This window comes from Dunckerocampus dactyliophorus, chromosome 19, assembly GCF_027744805.1.
Source record: "Dunckerocampus dactyliophorus isolate RoL2022-P2 chromosome 19, RoL_Ddac_1.1, whole genome shotgun sequence".
Taxonomy (NCBI): Eukaryota; Metazoa; Chordata; class Actinopteri; order Syngnathiformes; family Syngnathidae; genus Dunckerocampus; species Dunckerocampus dactyliophorus.
Window position 1 is genome coordinate 19681248 of NC_072837.1, and position 26338 is coordinate 19707585.

Sequence of the window (26338 nt, forward strand, 5' to 3'; positions counted from 1 at the left end):
TGACGGGAGACCCCCACCCCCCACGAAACCCCCAATCCCGAACCCCCCACCGCCACCGCTGCGTCGCAACAAAAGCGAGTGTCGTCGTTTATTCGCTACTTTGACGGAGTTGTGCAGAAGTAAAGCAGAAAAAGTCACATTTCTGGGTCGGCTTCTGTTTCCCGCGTGCTGACTTTGCAACAAATCCGAAACTGGAAAACAATTTCCCCAAAAGGATGAGTGAGGTCTCCAATGCGAAGCAGGTCTGGAAAATGAGGAACCTAAAATGACATTTTGAATGAAAAGCAACTCTTTTCAAGTGATTTTTCTTCCTTACGACGGGTTGCAGTTGGAGATGCATCAGGCGCGTGCACGTGACCCCTCCCCCTTTGAGGAACACTGCAGACCCCAGCAGAAGCAGCTCACTTCTTCTCAGTCTGCAGAACGCGTTCATCTGCAACTTTAGCTGCACTGACTTTTATTATTAGGAACTCATACTTTGACCATTTGCACGTCATTTATAATTTTCATTATTTCATTCATCACTCAACAATCATTCATTATTCATTGTCGTTAAAAAATAGTCTTTTATATACATATATATATATATATATATATATACAGTATTTTTCTAGTATTTTTAATATATATTTTATAAAAGTTTTAAAGAAAAAAACATTTTTTTAAAGCCTATTTTGGAGCAAGCTGCCGCTGCTGCATGAGCAAAAGGTTTCTTGTACTTGTAGAATTGTTCACTTTGGATGCAGTTGGGATCGAACCCTTACATGTGTTGGACCAAAGATGGCGCTCTTCTCTTCTTTTTTTGGCGTGTTTTGGACATGAACTGCGGGGAAACGCAGCGTTTTTCCTTCCAAAAGAAGGATTATCCCCAACCAGAGAGGAGAAAGAAGATAAACAGGAAGTTACTTGACTGTCCAGCGGCACTAATACGCATCCTTAGCAGCCTCTTTTATCGCATTTAACTTCTTTTTACACTTGAAAGTGAAGAAAGTTACTTCAAACCTTGCCTGTTCACTCAATAAAGGTTGCATGACAGCCTGGAACAGATTATTTCCATTTGTGAAGGTGAGTAAAACCACAAGATGGGCAAAATGCTCCCATGTTCCACCTTGGTTTATTGGTACACATACTATAAAACAGTATTAAAGGAGCCGGGTAACAACCGCATCTTCTTTGCTAGAAGTTACAAGAACAGTACGATAAGAATAGAAATACAAAATAAAAACAAAGATGAAAACATGCACAGTATAGTTGGGTGGAGAGCTACCATGAAAAGGAGAGCAAACAAGCAAAGAAGGAGAATTTAGCAAAAATAATTTGCCTGTGGAGCGACTAGAAAGACAAGGTTGACATAAAGAAAAATAAAAGCCTCTAATAAACAACCTTTAAAACTACAACATATCTAATATATATAATATATATGTTCATTTATTTATATATGTATATCTTCATATAAATAACCCTTTAATTTTGGCATTTTATGGCAAAACAGAATGAAAAACTGGAATAAACATCTTAACAACAGACAAGAAGAGTGGCACGCTGCAAAGCCGGGGAATAAAAGCACTTTTTCTCTTTTTGAAACCCATTTTAGTCGTTAGCTGTTAGGGGGGGGCAGGGCACAGGAAAATAAAACTAATTGTTTCTTTGTGTGGACATATTTGGTTGTGGATGCTCTGTTGCCATGGTGACCCAGTTACGTTGCTTAACAAGCAGCTGTGTGTGTGTGTGTGTGTGTGTGCGTGCGTGTGTGTGCGTGCGTGTGTGTGCGCGTGCGTGCGTGTCAGTAAATTACATTAGTTTTCATGACATAAATAAAAGGAGCACTTTGTTGGGGAAAAAAAAGTGACAAAGCGTTTGGGCGGCCATTTTTGTAGTTTTTCAACATCAACCTTGCTTGCCATTTCTTAACTGTTATTGTATATTTTCTAAACACACTGAGTGATGAATTTGTTGAAGTAAATCAATAAAATATGTCAAAATTTGATATTCTATGTGTTAACATAAAGTATGCATGGTATATCATGTAGTATATATGATATATGAAGAAACTCTTCTTCTCGTGAAGTGCTGCACATTCAAATGTGAAAATTGGTCAAAACATGCCCCCCGACTGTGTTGCCTGTGCTATTACTTTTTTGACAAATACACCACATGGTGGCGCTGTTATTAAACCCCATACGTGGAACTGAATTGAAATTTCCCAGGCGTGCGCTACAAAACACCTGCCGTAATTTCAGGGTGCTTAGCCGCTTCGCCACGAAATTTGGTCCGCACCTTTAGGGGACGGACAAGCACGTGCGTGTCAAATTTGAGCAAGACTGGTTCAAAAACATGGCCGCCATCAAGCAAAATTGTCCATAAGTAACAATTTGGTGAATGCTGACCACAATCCACAGGGGGCGCCATGGAGGAAAAAGAACTGGAAAATGGTGACGAGCGCTCCCTTTCTGGCGTGTTTGTGATGGCGGCTCAGTGGTCCAAACCCAGTACGTGTGTGTGTGTGTGTGTGTGTGTGTGTGTGTGTGTGTGTGTGTGTGTGTGTGTGAGAGAGGGGGCTGAGTTACCAGTAGACACGGCGAGGGGGCGGGGCTACAGTGTGTTTGTGTGTGGACAGACGGGTGTTGAGGTGCGTGTCAAGCGCTCAGACCACCGTGGTGGGTCTGCGCTGCATCTCCTCCTCCAACTTGGCCATCTGCTGCATGTCCTTGGCCTTCAAACACACAAAAACACAACATCAACACACACACAGTCCATCCGCTTCTCATTGGTGGAGACACGCTCACTCACATGCCAATCCACATGTAGCCACGCCCCCCAACAGTCACTGACATGAAAAAGCCTTCCTCAACTTGAAGCAACAAGACTGCTTCTGCTGAGTACCTTTCAGCGTTAAACACTCACTTTCAAAATAAAATGCTGATTCACATTATACTGTCTGTATTTTTTATATTTTTTTTTACAATGGCATCAATAGCCGTGGCTGTAGGCAACCTCCCGGGGTAATGTTATACATTTCAAATACAGTCGTCCCTAGCTACATTACGATTGGAACACCACTAGCATTTTTTCACAAATGAATGAATGAATGATGGCTGTTTCGTGGTTGACGATGGCCTATTATTAGTAAAAAAATGAAAGGCAGAAGAAGCATTCTAAACGTGAATGTAGTGTTGTGCAGTGGCCACTAGGTGAGACACGCACTGGACTCCTCACCAAGGTTCCTTAGGGAACACATTTACTGTGACACTGATTTTTAAGAAACTGCTAACATGTGAGTCTCTTATCTTATTTATGTCTAATATGTCGTATTTTCTCTCATTATGTCTACTGGGCACTACTGGGTGATAGGAGTGTACAGGTGACTCTAGGGGTGTTAGTTCATGTCTACAGGGCTCTAATCATGTTAAAAAGTGTCTTGTAAACAGGTTTTGAAAATATTCCATTTATTAATATTGTTGGGTCTTGAACCAATTAACCACCACAAACGAGGGACGACTGTATCACAAATGGTCAATATCCAGCAGCATTATCTAGCTCTGTGTGCACTTTAAAATGTTGCTACTCAGCTGTATTTCCCACACTGTCCTTTACTCATTCACACTTTTAATGCTGACTCAGCAGCTGGCTCCTTCATGCCATTACAAAATTGGTTCTGTTGCTGCTAATATTCTGTGTTCATAAATTACAACATTGGTTCTGTTGCTGCTATGTTTGACCATAAATTACATCATTGGTTCTGTTGTTGCTCACGTGTTTGTTCATAAATTACAACATTGGCTCTGTTGCTGTTTGTTTATAAATTACATCATTGGTCCTCTCGATGTTAATACGTTTCTTCATAAATTACAACATTGGTTCTGTTGCTGCTATGTTTGTTTATAAATTACAGCATTGGTCCTCTCGATGCTAATAAGTTTCATCATAAATGACAACATTGGTTCTGTTGCTGCTAATGTTTCTTCATAAATGACCATGTGGTCAAAGAGTGCTATGTTGAGGACAATAGTCATGTTTAAAAGTGTTCCAATGTTAAATGGAAATGAATGTTTGTTGTAGTAATAGTAATGTCATGTAGTAATGTTTCAAATTTAAATTGGAAAGTGTGTACCCCCGCCACCCCCCACCCCCACTATGGTGGACCAGATGTTGTTGACGTGAAGTGATGAGTCATGGTTGAAAGCAGCAAAAATAAAGAAATGATGACGTTGGCATCCTTTAAATGCACAAAAACACAAAGTAACGTACTTGGACGCACGTGAGGATGATGAAGGCGGCGTCGCCGTCTTACCTGCAAGCTTTTGTTTGTTTGCATGGTGGGATGTCAAAAGCTGTGCCAGGAGAAGCAAATCATAGTAAAAAATAAACTCCTCGCAATATCAACACATACAGTATGCACAGTACATGCATACTCTCACGTGCACGCTCTTACAACACACACAAACATGGAGGAATGACACAATGCAGTGTTCACGTGTACTTTCCTATACGTGTGTACGTGTTGTACCTGCTCATTGAACTTGTCCAGTTTCTCCACCTGCTCTCTCTGGCTTTTCTCCAGCTGCTCCATTTCCTTCTGGTGCTTCATGGCCAGCTGCACACACACACACACACACAGTAACACAACACAACGCAATCATTATAGTGATACTCTATTTCATGTGTGCTTGTATGTAGAAGGGATAAGAAGAAGAGCACCCACTCGCTTCCTCTCATCCATGAACTTCTTGGTGTTGCTGCTGTTCAGCTCTCGTACTCTCCTGCAGGATGACAACAAACTTGTGTTGAAACGAACACGCCCCATCACGCAAACGCATCAGCAACAATCACCTTTCTCTCTCCGCCTTGTTTTTGATGCTCTTGTCCTGACTGATGGCTTTGCTGTTCTCCATGGACATCTTAGCCTGATTGGCTCGCATGTCTTTACTCTGCCTGCACGACACAACACAACATTATTTCTTTCTTTGAATAAGCCTTTCCTCATGATGGAGATGTTCTTCAACATTCTAATCCAAGCATTCCCTTCAAACTGCTGACATCTCCTCAACTATAGAGACAATCTATAATCCATTCATTGTTATTGGAAAATATTATTTCTGAATGATGTTGATTTTAGCCTCTTTTCCCTAATCTTCACTACAAATGTCACGTCCTGTGTTGTTCCCCGGCCTGTCACGATAATACATTCTGCTGGACGATAACTGTCCTACAAATTATTGTCAATAATCGATATTATTGACAACATTTTTGAGACCATTTTTTTCATGGATTATACGGCATAATAATGCGATGACATCAAACGCAACAAACCTGAATTTCTCCAGAGTATCTAACGATGTCATCGGAATGCCAGGAGCTTGTACATAAAACTGCAGATGCAATTCTAACATCTTTATTCATGCAAGCTAGTTTTATGACACCCGCTATTAGACAGGGTGCATGCCGCTCTTATTTTGAAGGCCAAAAGTGTGACGAAAATGTGTCTTAACCATGGCTAAGGGAGATAGCTACGGAGTACCTAAACACTGGCCTACATTAACGAGCACAAAAGCACAACTCACAGTCTGAGTGGCGCGCACACACGTGCACACACGTGCACACACACACACACGCACACAGCTGCATTAGCATGCCCCGCTAAACCAAGCTAACCCAGCTAGCTTATGCTGGCTATTGTTGTCCGTGAGCTCAAGCTCACGTTGGGTGGCTTCTGGTTGCCTCAACATGTTTAGTGTCAGGAGAGGGCCGCTTAGTGTTTGTGAGGACATGCTGCTGTGAACGAGCGGTCCGCTGGGGAAATATTTCCACACACTCTTCCTGTGCCAGCTCCCCGCACCATGAGGGCGCGAGGGGGAACTACCGCTGTCGCTATGGAGCCGAATGTCCAATTGTAAACGTGAAATGAGACAAACATTCAGCTTCCAACGTGAAACTAACTTTGGTGACAACAATTTTCGTGACAGCTGGAGGCGGGGCAACTGGGCGCACCAGAGCTGGACTGGATGTGTCTTACTTGAGCTGATGGACAGCAGCCGGGAGACGTCGGTTTATTCCTCATTGCTCGCCCACGCAGATGTTGGCTTACCTGCCAGCACATTTTCCTTTGGACTTGTTGTGTCATCTGCAGTTGTGTTACATTACGCGCTGGACTTGAACTTACACTCAAGCGTCTCCTCAGGTGAGCCCAGTTGCCTCCCCAGCTTTCCGGCTCGGCCACCGGCTTGCTTAGTGGAATTTTGCTTGTGGCGCCGGTTTTCGGTTAGCCTTTAACGCACCACCACTTTTTACACAGATCAAAAGGTGTGTTTTGGACAATGATATGTTATTTGTAAAAAGATACTTGCATCCAAAAGTGATGAATAAATTGGACGACATATTCTTGGCTCGTGGGAAAATGATCAATTCAGTAATTGATTATTGTTTTTCAAATATTTTTTATGTTGATTTTTAGATGGAAATATTTTTTATGTTGATTTTTAGATGGCAGAAAATACACACTGTGTTCCCCCCATTTAAATGTACAGTTCATTATTATTATTATTATTATTTTTTTATTATTATTATTATGAAAGAGCCTTATTTTCTGTCAAGCCCCCACTGGGGGACAGAAATGATGTTTTGGCGTCCCCTGATTTGAGAAACTGATAATGTGTGTTTATTTATGTGTTCTGTCAGGACTGAATATCGAGTGTAGATGGCAAAAATATACCAAAAGTGTGTAAAATAAAATAAAATTACAACTCTCAACAATTATGAGTGTCATTTGTTTGGTATGAATTGTAGAGGGCAGAAAGACTAAATCAACAGCGCCCCTGCTGGTTGCAGCCAGGTAGTGCACCCCATTTAGCCTGCTTTGCTTCAAGAAGAGATGAATTCCAGCCAACTGGAATGACCAATGAATGAACTCAGACGTTTACGGGTATTTCATCGCTACCAAGTTGTTGAGGAAGAACGTTTGAAGAGGTTCTGACCGCTCATGGATGAGTTTGAGCTGCCCGGTCTGCTGCTCCTGGACGCCGCTCAGCAGCTTCTTGAGGTTTTCGCACTGCTGAGTGACGTGGTTGTCCTTCATCTCCTGCTCCTCGTTGCCGTGGCTGCCGATCAGCTCCGACCACTCCTTGGTGTGCTGCGCCGTCATGTCCTTCACCTGCACGCGCCGCAAAGTGCGCCGAGCTCACAACACGACACAACACGAGTTCACGTGCAAACGGCAAACAATGGACGAGACGCACCTTAGCCTTGTGATCAGTCACCAGCATCTGGATTTTGTCTTCGGTTTCCTTCTTCAGATCTTGGCAGTTGTTTTCCCTGATGGAGCACAGAGCGTACAAATACACATCACACGTACTCACTAGCGCTCATTAGGTACACTAATTACGTGGACAAAAAGTCCGGCAGCCGCGCACCCTCCGCCGAGGAGTCCGGCACCACGTCCGCCCCGCCGCCACCAGCAGTGCCCCGACAACCCACCGCGACCTGCCACCCCGAACGCTGCCAAGCAAAGCATGGGCTCAAGCATGCGCCGTGTGCGGACTGCCACAAGTCCACAAAGTCCACAAATGCCACTCAGATTGAAGTTAGAGATGTCCACCATCTGCTGGTGTGAAGCGTTAACTACATGAGGCACTTAAAGGGCTACGTATATCGGCTTCCATCATAGGGGAAAAAAACATACCGATATTACATTTTTATGCCAATAGGAGGGATAATATCAGCCAACCGATATTATCGGACATCCTTACTAATGACACAATAAACACGTACAGTACAATACATTCATAAACACGTACAGTACAGTACAATACATTCATAAACATGTACAGTACAGTACAATACAATACATTTATACTAACTCATGCAAGCATGCAGCCAGGCAACATTCATTTATAGCTTTAAAAAATACATATATTTGATTAAATTTGCAATTATATTTGGGTATATTTGTTTTTTTATTTCACAATTAAACCATTTTAATAGAAATGTATATATTTTTTCCATTCCGAAGGTTGTTATTTTATTTTTTCATTAAAAAAACAACAATCAAGTAATAAAAAACTGGGCAAAAGTTTAAAGACACCTTCTTATTGAATTGCATGAGAAAGTGTATCTAAACTTTTGACTGGTACTGCATATTGCTAATACATATTTCAGAAAAGCCCAAAGAAAAATCCACGCTATTATATCAATATTTCAGTATTTCCTGTATTTTAATATTCCATTACGTGTATTGTACAATATTTGAATACTACAAACAAACATATTTTCTTCCAAGGTTGTAAAGCTATTTATTGTGGCAGGGGTGTCCAGGGGGTTCTGCAGTGAAGAATGCTTTAGCAAAGCAACATGTGTAGAAATGCTAATGAGTTCTACTGTGTGTATTTCACCTCATCTTCGTCATATGCTGTAGCTTTATTATGAATACCAACTTCACTCTTCACATTTTTGCTATTCCAAATATTTCAACTTTCTTCTTAACTCATTTTCATTATTTATTCATTTTCTTAAGATCATGATTTAATTCCCATAATATTTTGGCATCATTCCCATCATACTTTTCATTCTTTCCCCCCAACATCATTTCCCATCAATTACAACTTGATTTTGTGCTTTGAGTGTTTCAGCTCCATGCTACTAACAAGACCTCATAATATCACCAGTTTGTTGTCATTAGATTGCACCTTTAGCTCCCATTACTAGATGACTTTTTTCTCTTATATTTGGACTTTATTCTCGTATCGTAAAATCCCAGCTGTTTTCCATCGAAAAGCGTTTTATTGGTAAGAACTTTGGTATTTGCTCCCCCCCCCCTCCAATTTTTGTTTTTTTTTCTTCTTTCTTCTTGTAAATGTTCTTTTCATAATTAGAACTTTATTCCCCTAATATTTGGACTTAGAATATGTTTTTCAGCAAGCTAATGTTCCAAAAATGACTACTTTAATTCTTGTGTTCTTGGTCCCTCATAATATTATGACTCATAATAATATTCCAATGCTATGCTACTAACCGAGGTTATCTTTCCTCATAATATGACTTTCTCTCCTTGTTTTGATTTCATTCGTGTAAAATGACTGCCGATTGTTCCATTTTTACTGCTGTTGTTTTATTTGTTTTCTTGTGAAATGACACTGCCATAATATTTGGACTTTTTCCACCCAACGTAATAAAAATAAACATAATCTTCATCTATTGAGTTTGATTTGTGTTCATAATATAATACAATGACCTCTTTCACATTTTTTTCTTGTAAAATGACTGCTGATTTTTTTATTTTTTCTGTTTTTTTTTCATCTTGTTAAATGATATTTTTTAGAATCCGCCACGGGCCAATAAAAAAACCTGCCTCAGGCCGCAAATGGCCCCTGGGCTACACTTTGGACACCCTTGTATTATTATTTGATTGTAATGGACTCCTTTTTAAACGGTCCATTCCAATGCATCGAGTGTACACTGTATGATTAGATGGGGAGGAATGACGGGCTCCTCACCCTCGTTTCTTCATGGCCTTGTCCAGCAGTTTCTCCAAGATGGTCTTCTCCTTGTCGTGTGCAGACACCATCTTGTCCACCTGCGTGCAGTGCGCCTTCTGCATGATGTTTTGATCCTGGAGCCAGGAACAAATAACGTCCACTCGCGACGTAGCAACAATCAGGAGGCGCCATCTTTGCATCAACTCACCTTTGAGTGTTTCTTCTTCAAGGTGCTGAGCTCCTTCTGCTGCTTCTTGATCAGTTTCAGGTACGTCTGCAGCCACACAGACACACCACGGGGGGAAGACACAGCTAAATATAACCACGCTTTCATATGCAAACCAAGTGGAGAATGATGGCGTGATGTCAGGGACGCACCTTCATTTGTTTCAGGTCATCAATGCTGACGTTGGGCACCAGTGCATTATCTGAAAGACACGAGACACACGCAGGCCATGCGACCCAAGCAACATGGACGTGTGCTTATTTTGTGAAACCTGCGTACAATCATCCCTCGCAATATTGCTCTTTTTGAATGAATGAATAATGTTAGCATGCTAGCTGCAATGCTAACACCTAGCATAATAGTGTCTACCAATGAAAATGGATAAAAATGCTACTATGCTAATATTAGCATGCCAGCAATGCTAACATGATGATCTTAACATGCTAACAATGATAGCGAAACGTACCGGGAAGGTTAAATGTCCCGTTTAAAAGTGCTCTGACCAATTTTTTGTGGAGTTGTATCCACAAATGCCAAAAGTGGTCCTATGTCACCATGTTAAAGAATCCTGGATCCAGACGGTGATCCGGATCACCACAAAAATGTAATCAGTTCTTCCACATTCCATTTCATCCAAATCAATTCAGAATTTTTCAAGTTATTTTGAACACTACCAGACAAGCAAACAGATAAATGCCGGCAGAAACAAAACCTGCGCGCTGCATGCCGTAGGCCTATGCTAATGATGGCTGTAGGCTGTGGTCTATTATGATAGGGAAATACCAGTCATATGTAGCATTGTGGTCACTAGGTGGCAGTAATGACACAAAACATTGCGACATTAGCTTACATGACATTAGCTTAACACTGCATCAAGTCAGCCACGGTATGTCCCACATCATAGAATGAACAAAAGTTCTCCTCCCCCTCTGTGTGAAAGTGGTACGTTTTTGGCGTCTTACGTTTAGAATAAATAAATTTGAGGCTAACTGGTTAGCTGGCTAACTAGCAGCCGTCTCAAGTTCCTGCAGCATAAGAGTTGCAATGTGGTGTAAACAAAGAATAATAGGAGTGTAAATGTGACTATAGGGTTGTTATTTCATGTCTGCAGAGCTCTAATATTGTTAAAAAAGTGTATTTAGAAAAGTGGTAAACAGGTTTTCTATGTCCTATATGTCTTACTTTCTCTGATTATGTCTACTACTGTATATTGGGTAAAAGGAGTGTAAAGGGGACTATAGGGGTGTTATTTCATGTCTGCAGGGCTCTAATCATGTTAAAAAGCGTATATAGAAAGTCCTAAACAGGTTTTCTACACTCTAACTACAAAAATGTTGCATTTATTATATACTGCATATTTCTATCCTATAAATTCATTCATCGTGGTCGGGCGTGGAACCAAGGAAGCGCTGTAAACGAGGTGCGACTCTACTGGATAATGAAGTCCAAGCGCACCCTTCTTGGTCTCTGCCGTGTTGTTCTGGGCGGCGTTGGAGGTCTGGGCCATGTCCGAGCTGGTCTGAGGCGTCACGTTGGCCTTCACCGTGTCCCCTTTGCCTTTCCCCTTCTTGTCGTTCTTGGAGCTTCCGCTGGGAACGTCTGCAATGTCGTTCTGAAGGAGGAGATGCACAAGCTCCGTCAGCGGATGCTTTGTGTTCATGCATGTGTTCCATCACCGTATCAACGTTCTAAGGGTACCGTGTCGATGCCGAGCGCTTTCATCTGGTCAGCTCTCTTCTCCGCGATGGTCAGAAACTTCTTTGGGTCTGAGAGAGCGTCCACGATGGCTGCAACACACCCCCTCTTTCATTAAAGCACAACCATCCTCCTCAAGCTCCTCTAAAGTCCACGTTTGCCTCCCTGGGAGCCACGCAGGAACTCCAACAGGACCATCAGACCATCAATAGAAATACTTTGTATTCATTCTATTTTATCATCATATTTTCATTCTTACGTTCTACATTCACCTCCATTTGAGAGGAAAATTAATACAAGCTGTATATTTATTTATTTGTAATTATTTTAGATACATCAATATTTTTTAAATAATAAAAAAGCACAAATCAAATATAACCATTTAATACAATGAATGGGGACTGAGAGCTTTGCCTTCCGGCTCAGCTCTCTCTTCACCACCACGGTGCATCACGCCGATCCGCCCGTCGACCTCACCCTCGTATACGTTCCCTACTAGTGGGCTTCTACGTCGGAATATTACGACAAACACAACAAAATACACTTGCAATTGTTGGAAAATGAAGCTGGGGCAAATGTTATCATAATGTTATGGAAATACTAATGTTATCATAATATTATAGGAATACTAATGTTATCATATTATTATAGGAATACTAATGTTATCATATTATTATAGGAATACTAATGTTATCATATTATTATAGGAATACTAATGTTATCATAATATTATAGGAATACTAATGTTATCATAATATATGAAATAAAGTAAAAAAAAGATGGAAAGCAAGTCCTAACATTACAAGAAGAAAACTGACAAGAAGAAAGTGGAAACAGCAGAGATGGAATGAAAAAGCTGTAATTTTACAAGAATAAAGGTGATATATATCAGAATATACAGTATATAAGTGTAGGGAATTGATGAAGATTATTTATGAAGAAAGCCAAATATTTGGAAGAGTTAAAAAAAGCAGTGAAAAAAAGAGTGTCGTTGGTGTACTTGCTAATAAAACCATCTCCAGTGTCTCACGAGGCTGGATGCATTGAACTACGTAGAACTTCTTACATCAGAATATCAGAGTTGCAACCTTTCATGCTGGGTGAAAACACCACGTGTCTTGTTGCCAGAGGTACAAAAAGAAGCAACCATTAGAGGACAGCATGGTCATTAGAAAATACAAAAAAGAAGCTAAAAGCCCCAAGGAGGATGTGGCTAACGACTGGAGTCATGGATATTTCCTGGGCTCAAAGCCGTTGGCTTGATTTCACGTCCTTGCTCAGCTTTAAAGCTTCTATGGCCGTCATCATCCTCTGTGGGCGAGTCATTAGTGCAAATGTTCAAGCCCACCCGAGGCAGCCAGCGAAAGAAAGACAAACGAGGCTGCAGACGCCACTTTATTACCCCTGGGGGGTACATCCGGTGCCGTAAAAGACCCAAACCTGAAACCCCATTAAAAAAAACAAAAAAGCTGGTGATTAAGTTTGTTTCGCTCACCTCCGAAGCCGTCGGGCACGTAGGTCTTGAGGATGATCTGGCAGAAGATGGTGGGCAAGGAGAGGGGCTTGTTGCCCTCGTTCCTCAGGGAGATGTGACGGTAGCCGGCCTGCAGGCCGTCCAGGGGCAGGATGCGCTGGCCAATCAGCTTGTTGTTGTCGTCGTACACCGCCAGGCGCAGCACCGCCAGGTCCGGCAGGATCACCTGGGAGGAAACAAAAAATGAGACAGATGGCACGATGCTCAATGTCCATGCTTTTTCTTTGGCTTTCACGCCTTTTATTGTGATGCTGCCACAGATGACCATGATGTCACCATGATTTCCTCTATGGTTATCGTCACACTTTTCCTATGTCTCTGGACTAGATAATGATCTATATTCTGTTATTATCATGCTATTATTATGATCTATTTCTGTTATTATTATGATCTACAGTATATTATTGTATTATTATGATAATATTATGATCTATATTCTGTTATTATCATGCTATTATTATGATCTATTTCTGTTATTATTATGATCTACAGTATATTATTGTATTATTATGATAATATTATGATCTATATTCTGTTATTATCATGCTATTATTATGATCTATTTCTGTTATTATTATGATCTACAGTATATTATTGTATTATTATGTTAATATTATGATCTATATTCTTTTATGATCATGCTATTATTATGATCTCTTTCTGTTATTATTATGATTTACAGTATATTATTGTATTATTATGTTAATATTATGATCTATATTCTTTTATGATCATGCTATTATTATGATCTCTTTCTGTTATTATTATGATTTACAGTATATTATTGTATTATTATGTTAATATTATGATCTATATTCTTTTATGATCATGCTATTATTATGATCTCTTTCTGTTATTATGATGATACATGATGCATGATCTAATTCATCTTATTTATGATGCATTGTGGAAAACTAAGACATTCAAATGAAAAGCACTAAATGAATACAGAGCCAGCACCCACCAGTACCAGCCTGGACTTGCTTTTTCAGAGAGAAGATTCTTCCGTGGCTGTTTGATGTGTGTGATTAGCACTTCGCACATAGCATGACCGTTTGGGAGCAAGTATGAGGTGAAAGAAAAAGGCTAAAAGTAGAGTATTGTAGTCCATCTGTGCAGCGTGGGACAACGTTACATGGTGCATTCAAGGACTGTCCAACAAAATGGGATGAGCAACAAACAATTTCAACATGCAAAAGCTAAAATAATGGCCCATAATTCCAAAATCCATATCCCTTCACATTAACGTCCATGTACTTGTTGACAAATGTATTATTTCAAAGTGTATTTAAAATGCAGGACCTGCGTTTTTTAACATCATTTGATTTTGTATTCACTTTTACGGGTGTATTCACCTTCACTGGTGTATTCACCTTTACGGGTGTACTCACCTTTACGGGTGTACTCACCTTTACGGGTGTATTCACCTTCACTGGTGTATTCACCTTTACGGGTGTACTCACCTTTACGGGTGTATTCACCTTTACGGGTGTATTCACCTTTAAGGGTGTATTCACCTTTACGGGGTATTCACCTTTACGGGTGTATTCACCTTTATGGGTGTATTCACCTTTAAGGGTGTATTCACCTTTACGGGGTATTCACCTTTACGGGTGTATTCACCTTTACGGGTGTATTCACCTTTACAGTTGTATTCACCTTTACGGGTTATTCACCTTTACGGGTGTATTCACCTTTACGGGTGTATTCACCTTTACAGTTGTATTCACCTTTACGGGTTATTCACCTTTACGGGTGTATTCACCTTTACGGGTGTATTCACCTTTACAGTTGTATTCACCTTTACGGGGTATCCACCTTTACGGGTGTATTCACCTTTACGGGTGTATTCACCTTTACGGGTGTATTCACCTTTAAGGGTGTATTCACCTTTACGGATGTATTCACCTTTACGGGTGTATTCACCTTTACGGGTGTATTCACCTTTACAGTTGTATTCACCTTTACGGGTGTATTCACCTTTACGGGTGTACTCACCTTTACGGGTGTATTCACCTTTACGGGTGTACTCACCTTTACGGGTGTATTCACCTTTACGGGTGTATTCACCTTTAAGGGTGTATTCACCTTTACGGGGTATTCACCTTTACGGGTGTATTCACCTTTACAGTTGTATTCACCTTTACGGATGTATTCACCTTTACGGGTGTATTCACCTTTACAGTTGTATTCACCTTTACGGGTGTACTCACCTTTAAGGGTGTATTCACCTTTACGGGTTATTCACCTTTACGGGTGTATTCACCTTTACAGTTGTATTCACCTTTACGGGTTATTCACCTTTACGGGTGTATTCACCTTTACGGGTGTATTCACCTTTACAGTTGTATTCACCTTTACGGGTTATTCACCTTTACGGGTGTATTCACCTTTACGGGTGTATTCACCTTTACAGTTGTATTCACCTTTACGGGGTATCCACCTTTACGGGTGTATTCACCTTTACGGGTGTATTCACCTTTACGGGTGTATTCACCTTTAAGGGTGTATTCACCTTTACGGGTGTATTCACCTTTACGGGTGTATTCACCTTTACAGTTGTATTCACCTTTACGGGTGTATTCACCTTTACGGGTGTACTCACCTTTACGGGTGTATTCACCTTTACGGGTGTATTCACCTTTAAGGGTGTATTCACCTTTACGGGGTATTCACCTTTACGGGTGTATTCATCTTTACGGGTGTATTCACCTTTACGGGTGTATTCACCTTTACAGTTGTATTCAAGAAGAATGTCTTGCTCAAGCTGAAGCGTCCTTAGTGGACGGAGCTTCGGGAGGTGAACGCCATGGGGCGATAGCAACACAACACGCTGACAACACACACCTCTTACACTGCTGCGCTAGATCTTGTATGTATATTTCTATATCTCTGTGTGTGTGAGTGAGAGAGAGAGAGAGAGAGAGAGAGAGAGAGAGACAGAGAGAGAGAGAGAGAGAGAGAGAGAGAGAGAGGCCTCCAGTGAGTAGATAAGCGAAGGAAGAGGATGATGATGAATACCTCTGAGGAAGAGATAAGAGTGCAAGAATACTCACTCGAGATGAATGAGTGGAAGTGGTCTTCTGTGTGCGTGCGCGTGTGTGTGTGTGTGTGAGTCATCATGGTCGTGTATGTACAGTATGTGTGCACGCACGCACGCACGCACGCACGCACGCACGCACGCACGCGCAAAGTGAGCTTCTGAAGGTGTTTGTGTCGGAGCGTGAGCACATGTGACAAAAGAGATCTTGCCAGCAGCTTGTGATGCCCGTGGCGGTGTGTATGTGCCCCGTGCGTGTATGCATATACTGCAGTGTGTGTGTGTGTGTGTGTGTGTGTGTGTGTGTGTGTGTCGTGTTGCACGAGGTTGTGATTGATGGTGTGTGTTAAGGAGTTGGAGTCACAGTCACGGCTGAGAGACTTCTCATTCTGCTGAGAGCAGCACTATTGCACACACACACACACACACACACACACACACACACACACACACACACACACACACACACAAGGCCCTCAAGACACCCTTGCTTGTGCTACTTGTATCATCTATCTCTTACATATCCAACCCCATCCAATACATTCTATTCAAATAGGCATTTATTTAGTGACATTTATTTATTGTTTTACATTTAAAAATGCATCAATAATAATAGAACATACAATCATATGATATATCAAATAAATATTATTCATTGTATATCATATTATTGATTGTATATTAAATATTCTGTTATATAAGAAAATATGTTATATTTATTTGTTTCAATACAAACAAATGCAAGTAATTGTTCAGTCAAAGACTGGTTCTGGTTCTGTCTATTATAATATATGAAAGTGCATATACTATCATGTATTCAATAATAATACTCAACAACATTCAATATGCAATCAAATGTATATTTTTGCCATTAAAAGCTCCAAATAATGTAACAGAGTATTTTACATTTCTTCCCCTGAGGCGTACCTTTCTGAAGACGAAGGGTTCCTCGTTGTAGGCGGGGTTGAGGCCGTTGTTCATGACCATGCGCGTGCGGAACTCTTTGCGGATGGTGTCGGTCGGGAGGCCGTACATGTCCACCTCCACGTACGTGCCGATCTTCTTGTCGGACAGGAACTGGCCCGAGAACACCTGCGTGGACAAGACAGAGAGCGAGAGAGGTTGAGCAGCTTGTGAAAGGAAAAAGCGTACACTTGACTGGAACAACAACTGATGATGAGGTGACAAATAAGAAGGTCTGACCTGTACGCTGCAGGTGGCGGCAATGACGCCGTCTACCGGCGTCTCGGAAAAAGGGTCAAACATCCGGTCGGACCGCCGCATGAAGTCAGGCTTCTGCAGATACCTTCAACACAAATAAATGACTTTTAGTTAAGGTTGATGCTTATGGTTTCTTAACATGAAGTTACATTCGGGAAGGTCACATGCAGGAAGAAGCCGAGCTTATTTACTTCTCTTCCTTCCATATCTCTTACCGATCATTCTTTCTGCCATTAAAAAGAAGCTGATCATGTTCACGTCCTGTGGTTCAAACGTCGCCATTTGTAAATCATTCCATACCAAACGGCCACAAGGTGGCAGAAGTGTGTTTCATTGGTGCTCGGCATGCATCTTTTGCACGTGTTAACATATATATATATATATATATATATATATATATATATATATATATATATATATATATATATATATATATATAATATGCACACATATATACTGTACATACAGTACATACATACATATATTCCCCCCCACTTGGAAATTTTCTTCTGGTAATTATGACTACAATTGTTATATTCTTTTGTTAATATTTCTCTTACCCGCATGAGCCGTTGTATTCAAACTTGCCCTGGTTCAACTGCATAGCCAGATCTGAAAAATACACAAAAATCAAATGATGGAACATCCCCCCCTCCCCAATGCTCATCCTCTCATGTGCAGTCTTCCACGTAAGCAGCTGCAAGAGAGCCATGTGCTGAACCCCTGTAGCCTCTTGCTCATGGGCATGTGGCCATGTGGCCATGTGGGCATATGGGCATATGGGCATACGGGCATACAGGCATACAGGCATACAGGCATGGGGCAACAGCTGCTTTCCAACAGGCTGCATCCACTACACCCTTACACTGACTGGGTACGTAAGGCCGCACTAAAATTGTAATGCCCTTTACGGTCCAACCAACGTTTTCAGAAAGAAAAAGTAGCATTACAAAGCCTGAACGGCTGTTGTGAATGTCACATGACAGCATACGTGGCAAACATCACAGCAGCAGACTTTCATCAGAATGCCTGCAGAATCTACTGTATAACGTATGGCCAGAAAGTCATTTGCATTTTTATTATGTATGTATTACTAGCATTTATTAGGGGTGTCACAAGATCTCATGACATTATAATGTGCACTGTACTGAGGCACACGCTCCGAGCAGCCGGTGTGACGCCACGGACGTCTCTGGCAAACCTTTGGCACGTTTCAAACACTGCGGCGCTGGCTTTTCAGGTGTTTGATTTGGTACAACGTCCTTCCTGTTCAAGTGAATGTTTGTTTACAAGTGAGCTCAGGGGACGTTACGACAGGCTGTTAATGTCACAGGCAGGAGAAAAAAGGAGTGCTTGAGTTGCTCACCTGCACCATATGGGTAATCTCGCCTCATTGGAGCGTTTCAAAAAATTATTATTTAATGTTATTTAATGTAATTTAATGTTATCAGATGTATTAGTATCTGATATCGGCCAGATAATTATCGCTGGATAATTACCGTGCACCCCTAAATACAGTATTTCTTTCATTACTTCCTTCAAGTTGACCTTGAAAACAACAAATAAATATTGTTGGAATACTATAGCACTGGATCTTTTTTTATTAGAATTTTTAAAGGAGCGTCTCCACATGTGTGCTTGGCTTTTGGGATGCCAAATAAGACAAAATATGATTTCACTGAGAAATATACAAGTTTAACGAGGGCTACAGTGTAACCCTGGAACACATGACCTTCTAAAGCAGGGGTGTCCAAACCAGCGGGGGCCACATAGTGAAAAACGAAAGGATGCAAGGGCCCCTTTGATATTTAGTAAAGCAACACATTGAGAAATGCTAAGAGGCTTCATGTAGCTCAAGAAACAACTGCATTTCACCTTTGGAATATAGATGAAATGCTACTAAAAATCCTGTTTTTGTTTCGTAATAAAATGACTTTATTCTTGTAAAATATGGACTTTTGTTATTCATTGGATGATGACTAGTATTTGGACTTTATTCCCGTAAAATTACAGCAGTTTTTTTCCATTGCTGCTGATTTTTTTTATTTTCCAACTACAGTAGTACCTCGCATAACATAAACCTCCTTTTACGTAAATTCCACTGAACGTAAAGAATTTATGTAAAGTTTTTGCTTCGTATTACGGAAATAATTCCATATAACGTAAAGCGTCAAGTCGGTGCAAGTTTTTTTTTTTTCTTCAATCAACTTTATTAATGCCTCAAGTCGGTGCAAGTTCAGACTAACACTTGGTGACGCCTTCTGACGCATCACGCTCTCATTGGCTGATTATCGGGGCACCGCCTCCGCTCTCATCTCATTGGCTGAGTTATCCAGCACGTACGTGAGTTTGTGTGAGAGACAGGCTTGTCCCTTCAACCTCCTTCCTCTTCGTAGTCGCCCTGAAACTAACCTAAACAATTAAGTTAAGTTAAATTAACATTTTGCACACAGCATTATCGTGTAGTGCGAGTGCGTATGTCTGTGAGACCAGATGACTCTTAGCCTCTTTGAGTCGCGTTTCGACTTGCTAGTCCTCCTCCTCCTTCCTGCCTCCACTTGCGCTCCTGATCAAGACATCTCGTGAACGGTAGGATTGTTTTTGTTTTTCAGTTTTATTCCTTTACAGTAATCTTATTTATTACCTTATTTTATATTGGAATGTTACTCTACTATGTTTATGCTAACGTTTTCTGATATTTTCCCACCATATTTGGTGGATTTTGAATATTTTGAAGTGCCAAAGGGGTGAGTTTGGGAAGATCTTGGAACAGATTAGGCTATTTACATGTATTTTACGCTTCCTATAATGTAAAAACCCTATAACATAAAAGTTCTCTGAACGGATTATTTACGTTGTAGGGGCGTCTACTGTATTTCAATTCAGCTTTCCTCTTGTACATTTTCTTCTCGTCATTATAACTTTCTATCTTTTATTTTTTCTTTATTTCATTATTGTTACTGCAATGATATTTTTCCTCATTTTACAACTTTTTTCTCATTAGAATTTTTTTCATTTCAGAGATATTTTTTTTCCTGTTAATATTTTGACTTTTCTCTGGTAAAATTTCTGCTGTTGATTTTTTTTGTATAGTTTTCCAAATGTTTCAACTTCTTTTCTTCTCCTAATATTTTTGATGTATGTTATCAATTTTCCCCCAACCCAAGCTTCCAAAAAGTACAACTTTATTCATTGTTTTTGACTTTAAAAAATATCACTTTTTCCTTTAATATTTCAACTTCATGCTACTAAAATGACATTTTTCCTCATACTATTACTTTATTCTTGTGAAATGTTGGCTTTTTTTCCTTGCTAGATTACAACTCTTCTCTTAATATTTTGACTTTTGATTGATTTTCCCCGTTTTGCTGCTCTTGTTGTTGTTTTTTTAGTTTCCTTGTTAAATTACATTTTGAGACTGTGCCGCTGGCTGCAAATGGCCCTGGGCTGAACTTTGGACACCTCTGTGCTAAAGCTGTGAAATCAGGCCTCGGAGGTTGAACTCATACGTCGCCGTGCACCGACACCTCCTAACATTCACAATTTATACTCTTGTAACACGTTGTCCATCCCATGGCTCTGACTGATGGCTAAAGCAGTGTACTGCATACTGTAAATACAGCACATATTTATCTGCAGCGTGTGTGTGTGTGTGTGTGTGTGTGGTCCACGTCGCGTGATGCGGTACCTGGGGTCTGGAAGTTGAGCGAGACCATCTGGCAGCCTGCGTTCCAGAAGATCTGAGGCATGTAATTACTGGAGTCCACTCGGCCCCCTTTGGGGTAGATACGGCTCATCTGACGCTTGTTGTAGCTGCACTGATGCTCAGGAAAAATTACAGCAAAGACCCACAGAGCATGTGTGTGTGTGTGTGTGTGCGTGTGTGTGTGTGCATGTGTGCATCAGACGGACCACAGGGCTATTTTTAGTGTGAGCATCTTGGGTCAAGCAGTCCCACTGGAGGAGGAGAGGTAAAACGTGTGGGTGAGTTGTGTACGGTGGATTCACGCACATTCACTATTCAGCTGATTTCTGTCAAAAACATATTTTTATTCCCCGAAAACAGTCAGCCTTTTTTCCACAGAAAACATCTCATTCACTCTAAGTCAGTCATAATTGAATTCCCATGGTTGACATAAAGTTCCCACGCCATTCTCAACATCCACGCCTCACATGATTACCATCTTTTGTCCATCGAGTCCTTTGTATTTATGACCGATCCAAGATACTACAGTAATCCCTCCTTTAGGCGGTTCATTGGTCCCACGCTGGGCCATAAGAGAATTTCCACAAAGTAGGATTCCTTCTTTATAACTGGAATTCTTTAGCATAGAAAACTTTCTAATGTTTTTAACATAATTAGAGCCCTCTGGACATGAAATAACAGCCCTATGGTGACCTTTACACTTCTATTACCCAATATAGTTGACATAATAAGACAATAAGACCTATAAGACAGTTTATCTTGTAGGGGAGCAGAATCAGGGGTGGACAGGAAGTGATGTTGGGGATTCAGAGTTGACTTTCAGCTTTCAATAACCCGTGTTATTATTGTTATTATTTTGTTATTATTATTGTGCCTAAAAAAAGCCTGCTGTTCCAGCGATCTAGTTTGGTGTTTGTCTCACTGCACAAAAATATGTACAATTTGCTTAAATATGCAAAAATGCAATTTTGAAAAAGCGTGATAGAGTGAGGCAGCCATGTTGGAACCGCGATGTAGCGAGGGACGACCGTACTGGTAAAATGTACAGCAGTGGTCAGCAAGTGGTCTCGGCCATGAAGCAGCACCCCCCAGGAGGGGTCATGGAGTGTATACACCTACAAATATGTCATCGCTCAGTCTCTAGACGTCCACATTGGATGGATTATTACATTATTACATTCATACACAAATGGAACCAACAAGTGAAACAAGTTTACAGAGGCCTCGAGAGCCCACTTGCACCCAAACCAAAAGGATACTTGACAAATTCAATGGCGTTGGTCTTCAGGTAGCCCAGACCCACCGACTCATTGAAAGACGACATGTTGTGGTGGATGTTTTTGTCTAGAGAAGATGACAAGATAAAGACCATTCAATACCAAAAACACATACAGACAATAAACATACACTCCTCATCCAAATGTTGGGAGCAGCTGAAACATGTGAAGCATGTACATTTAGCACTGTTGGATCTTTAGGAGAGATTCAAAATGCAAAAAGAAGAAATGGGAGCGAGACAAAAAAGCAATTTACAGCGAAGAAGCATTCAAGTGAAATAGGCTGTTCATCAGCTGATCAAAAGTTTAAGACCATAGCTTAAAAAAGACACAGGAACCCCCCCTAAAGTAGAAATAAAATGTGTAAAAAGGAGTTCTTTCTTCATTCTTGTTCATGAGGTGAGAAATGGCTTTGGGCATGCTTATGCCAGTGTTTCCAGGAGGCTAGTGGGAATGTTGCTCCAGGTGGTGAAGATGCCTTCACGGAGGACATCCACTGTCTCCACTGAACTCGTGTTTTTTGTAAATCCATCCCCAAATGTTGTCCATTGGATTTAGATGAGGGGAACACATCGGATGGTCCAAAAGAGTGAGCTTATTCCTCTTTGTGAAGTGCGGCGTTGTCCTGTTCAAAAAGCCAGTCATTACCACACAGACGAGGCTGCCATTTGACACCCCTGCACAATCTGAAGCTCCATTGTTCTATTGAAGGATGATGATGATGCCGCCCCCTCCACTGTGCCATGTGGAAAACATCTGAGCTCTCGCAGTTCAGTCTCATTTCTGGAAGTGACGTCATCAGGGTGACACCTCTCAAACACAAACAAACGCTTCTCGAGGCAGATGGTCGACTTGGTTCAGTATATTTTTCATCCAAATTGTAGTCACGCCAAAATGTCGTGTTGCTGCTGGATGTTCACAGTATCCCAGTGATACTGTTGTCCACCTTGGGTTCAGTTCTTTGCAGTGATCGTTTCACAGACGACTATGAAGGACCACCTTTGCAAGAAGCATTTGGCTTGAAAGTACGATATAAACTCACTTTGAAAATGGATGCTATTGGATGCGGTACACAGGAAAAACATCAAAACTTGGCGCCATCAACTTAATTGCCATTTTTGCAAATTTGACATTGGCTTTAAAAAATGGAACAATGTAGAATATAATTCCAAACAATAAACAACATATTTAAGCAAAGTTGATGAATCATGCCAGGCACCCTTTAAATAAGTTATCTGTAATTTGGGTCACCACTGAGGGCTGATGGTGGTCCCACAGCTGAAGCAGTTAAGAACCAAAGTTCAATGACATCAAGTTTTGTCCCCATGCTTGAGGGGGAAAAAGAGCAACGGGACATACAAGGTTTACAATTTTAGCAGAGATGAAAGCACCCTCACCCTCAGCCACGTCGAAACTCTGGAACTTGACGGGCTGTGCGTAGTTGACCATGGCGGACAGGTAGGGGTGGATGTTGGTGGTGGCGCCCACGTACGTGTACTGAGCGATGAGAGCCTCCTCCAAGTCCTCTGAGCCGTCGCCACCCTGATCAGACAGACATGGATTAAGATTGGACGGATGGGTCCAGATGTGATGCTGCTTGTTTTGGGGTTTTTTCGGACCTTCTTGTTGTTGTCTGGGTCGGACGCCTCTGAGATATCTGTGGCGTCTGCAGTTTCTGTAGCTTCTGACGCCTCAGTTGCATCATCTTCAGGCACCTGGACACACCGATAAAGACAACGTCACATGAAAGCATGTCTGCTGTGTATGGTGGACGCAGCAGCACGCCAAGATGGCCGCCCACCTTCTTGATACTGTTGCTGCGCTCCTCATCCTTCTTGGCGCTCACAGCGTTGGACTGCGTGTCACTATTGGCCTCTTTGTCGCTGGCCGCCTCCGACAAGCTGCTGGGAGCCTCCGACGTCACATCCTTGTCCTCGGCCTCCTTTTCTCCTGCACGCAGACGTTGAAGGCATCAGCACGACAACACTGAAGGACAACGGGGGTCTCTCCCTTTGCATTTACTTCCGTGCTCAAAAGGAGAAGAGGAGATGAGGGCAAGGAGATACTTTAACCCTCTGGGGTCCCCAAGGACTGTTTTGCTTGTTTTTTGCTCAGAACATTGCTTGTGTTACGCCATATGGCATGATGTTGGTTTTCATTACAAATCATAAACACCCAGGCCAACTTCCCCCCCTTTGGGGTCCCTAGAGGACAACAAAAAAATGTACTCCCCAAAAAAAACCCATAACTGATCAATATTTTTTTTCTACTATTTTTGTTCAAATATTTTAATCAACTTGAGTTCTAATCAACCAAACATGTAAATATTGGTATGATTTGAGCCCTCTAAACGCCCGTTCGATTGAATGATGTCCGTGCTTTGCTTAGAAAAGGAGTCCAGTAAATGGTAGGGGGCTGGGGCACCATGTCAAAGCTAAGGTTGATCTGCACACAAGATTAGTAATAAAATTGATTTTGATGCTTTGTTTTTTTTGTTTCTTTTGCAGGGTCAGATTCTAAATGTCCCACCCTTTGGGATCCCAAGGGGACAAAAAAGTCCAATGGACTTCCATTATAAGCACCATTTCTCTACACATTGGTAATATGCAGCAGAAGCATGCATTTTGTAATTTCAGTGTTTCATTTTGTTGAAAAATAGTCCAATGTGTGATATTTACTGTTTTTTTCACATTGTAGGCAGTGGTGTTTCCTACCAGAAAAAACCCATTGACTTCCATTATAAGCACCATAAAAGGGTTTCTCAACAAAATGAAACCCTGAAATTAACAAATGTATGTTTATATTGTCTAATTACAATTTCATGTACCTTTTAGTGCAGATGCTACACCGGTATGTAATGGTGCTTATGATAAATGTCATGGAAAACAGCAACACTTACCACAAATGTTTTTAAGTCAGTAAAGGCATTACGTTTTCATGCAACGATGGATAAATCTTTCACAGCGTGTTTATTTCTAACATATGATTTCACTTCACTGCTTCAAATATGTGTCGCCTTTTTGCCACGTCTCCCAAAAGTGTGTACGCCAACTGCAAAGGGACTTCGGAGGGGCTGGGTGGGTGGCACACCCCCTTCCCACGCCCTTCTGGAAGTGCACTTTTTGGGGGGGAATTTTACCCATCATCCACAATCCTTATGTGACACATGTGTTTCTCTTTTCTGTGCGTTATAAAGACATACAAACAGATAAATAGAGGAAGTTAAGAATGCACGTAACGGGACGCACCCATTCCGCCTAGAAAGGTTGCTATTAAAACACCTCCAAGAAGATCCAAGAAGATTTAGTGGTTTTCCATCCATGCTGTGATCATGTAGTAACAGGTACATTCATGATAAGATGTCATACTTGGAGTATTTTGGGAACTTCCTTCCTGGGTGCATTGATTTCACATAGCAACATAGAAAGGAACAAAAACACAGCAGCTCCAATATGTAGCCTTACCTTTGGCTAGTGTGTGGTGAAGCTAGTCGCTAGCCACTGTGGTGTGGTGAGGTGTCACTACGCCAGTAAGGTCCTTCTTGGGCGGAACAATGTTAATAACAATAATAACAACAATGTGCTTCATATGCAGCCCACATGATGGAAATGGAGCCTTGTTGGCGCTTTTTGGAGGTTTTTTCAGAAAGTGGAATAGGTGCGTCCCATTACGTGCATTCTTAGCTGCCTCTTTTTACTTGTTTTTATATCTTTAGAAGGGACAGAAATGAGAAAGACGTGTGTGTTCATGTCTCACATAAGGATTGTGGATGATGGGCAATACTCCTAAAAAAGTGCACTTTTCCTTTAAGGGAGCCGGGCCTCTACCACGACTCAGGGCGGCTTGAGAAGGCGGGCCCTTATTATTAGTGAGCAACCAAAGCCCTGTTTGGAGATGAATAAAGTATCTATCTCTTGTTTTCATCCTTCTCTTGGTTTGTTATACTCAAAATGCCATAATCGCTGTCCGTGGTGCTGAAGCTTGTAAGCCCCGCTGTGGCGTGCATGTGTATGTTGTAAAATGATGTCTACACAAACATCATCTGACCGTTCTCTGTTTCGTCCTCGTTCTCCTCTCCCATGATGATTGCGGTGGTGTTGGTTTCGCCCGCCTCCATGTGCTTCTTGAAGGCCTCCAGCTGCTCTGTGTGACATGAAACATTCACCGTAAGC

General features: G+C 41.3%; 1 protein-coding gene across 4 annotated transcripts in view; it reads right to left on the reverse strand.

The window, feature by feature from the left end:
- Positions 1–1095: 1095 nt before the first annotated feature.
- LOC129172082 (1-phosphatidylinositol 4,5-bisphosphate phosphodiesterase beta-4-like) overlaps positions 1096–26338 on the reverse strand; it is an 84245-nt gene continuing 59002 nt past the window's right edge. For 3 of the 4 annotated variants that reach the window (XM_054761456.1, XM_054761457.1, XM_054761455.1), the window contains 22 exons: positions 26214–26309; positions 23968–24116; positions 23786–23881; positions 23564–23708; positions 22149–22233; positions 20872–20996; positions 17744–17795; positions 17166–17268; positions 16890–17054; positions 12884–13088; positions 11392–11480; positions 11149–11305; positions 9846–9895; positions 9676–9741; positions 9486–9601; positions 7233–7308; positions 6972–7147; positions 4831–4932; positions 4703–4760; positions 4508–4594; positions 4292–4331; positions 1096–2713 (listed from right to left, as the gene is read on the reverse strand). In XM_054761456.1, the coding sequence (XP_054617431.1) occupies positions 2637–2713; positions 4292–4331; positions 4508–4594; positions 4703–4760; positions 4831–4932; positions 6972–7147; positions 7233–7308; positions 9486–9601; positions 9676–9741; positions 9846–9895; positions 11149–11305; positions 11392–11480; positions 12884–13088; positions 16890–17054; positions 17166–17268; positions 17744–17795; positions 20872–20996; positions 22149–22233; positions 23564–23708; positions 23786–23881; positions 23968–24116; positions 26214–26309 (2315 nt within the window). In that variant the 3' untranslated portion in view covers positions 1096–2636. The remainder of the gene's footprint in view (positions 2714–4291; positions 4332–4507; positions 4595–4702; positions 4761–4830; positions 4933–6971; positions 7148–7232; positions 7309–9485; positions 9602–9675; positions 9742–9845; positions 9896–11148; positions 11306–11391; positions 11481–12883; positions 13089–16889; positions 17055–17165; positions 17269–17743; positions 17796–20871; positions 20997–22148; positions 22234–23563; positions 23709–23785; positions 23882–23967; positions 24117–26213; positions 26310–26338) is intronic. The other variant, XM_054761459.1, reaches the window with a different exon arrangement.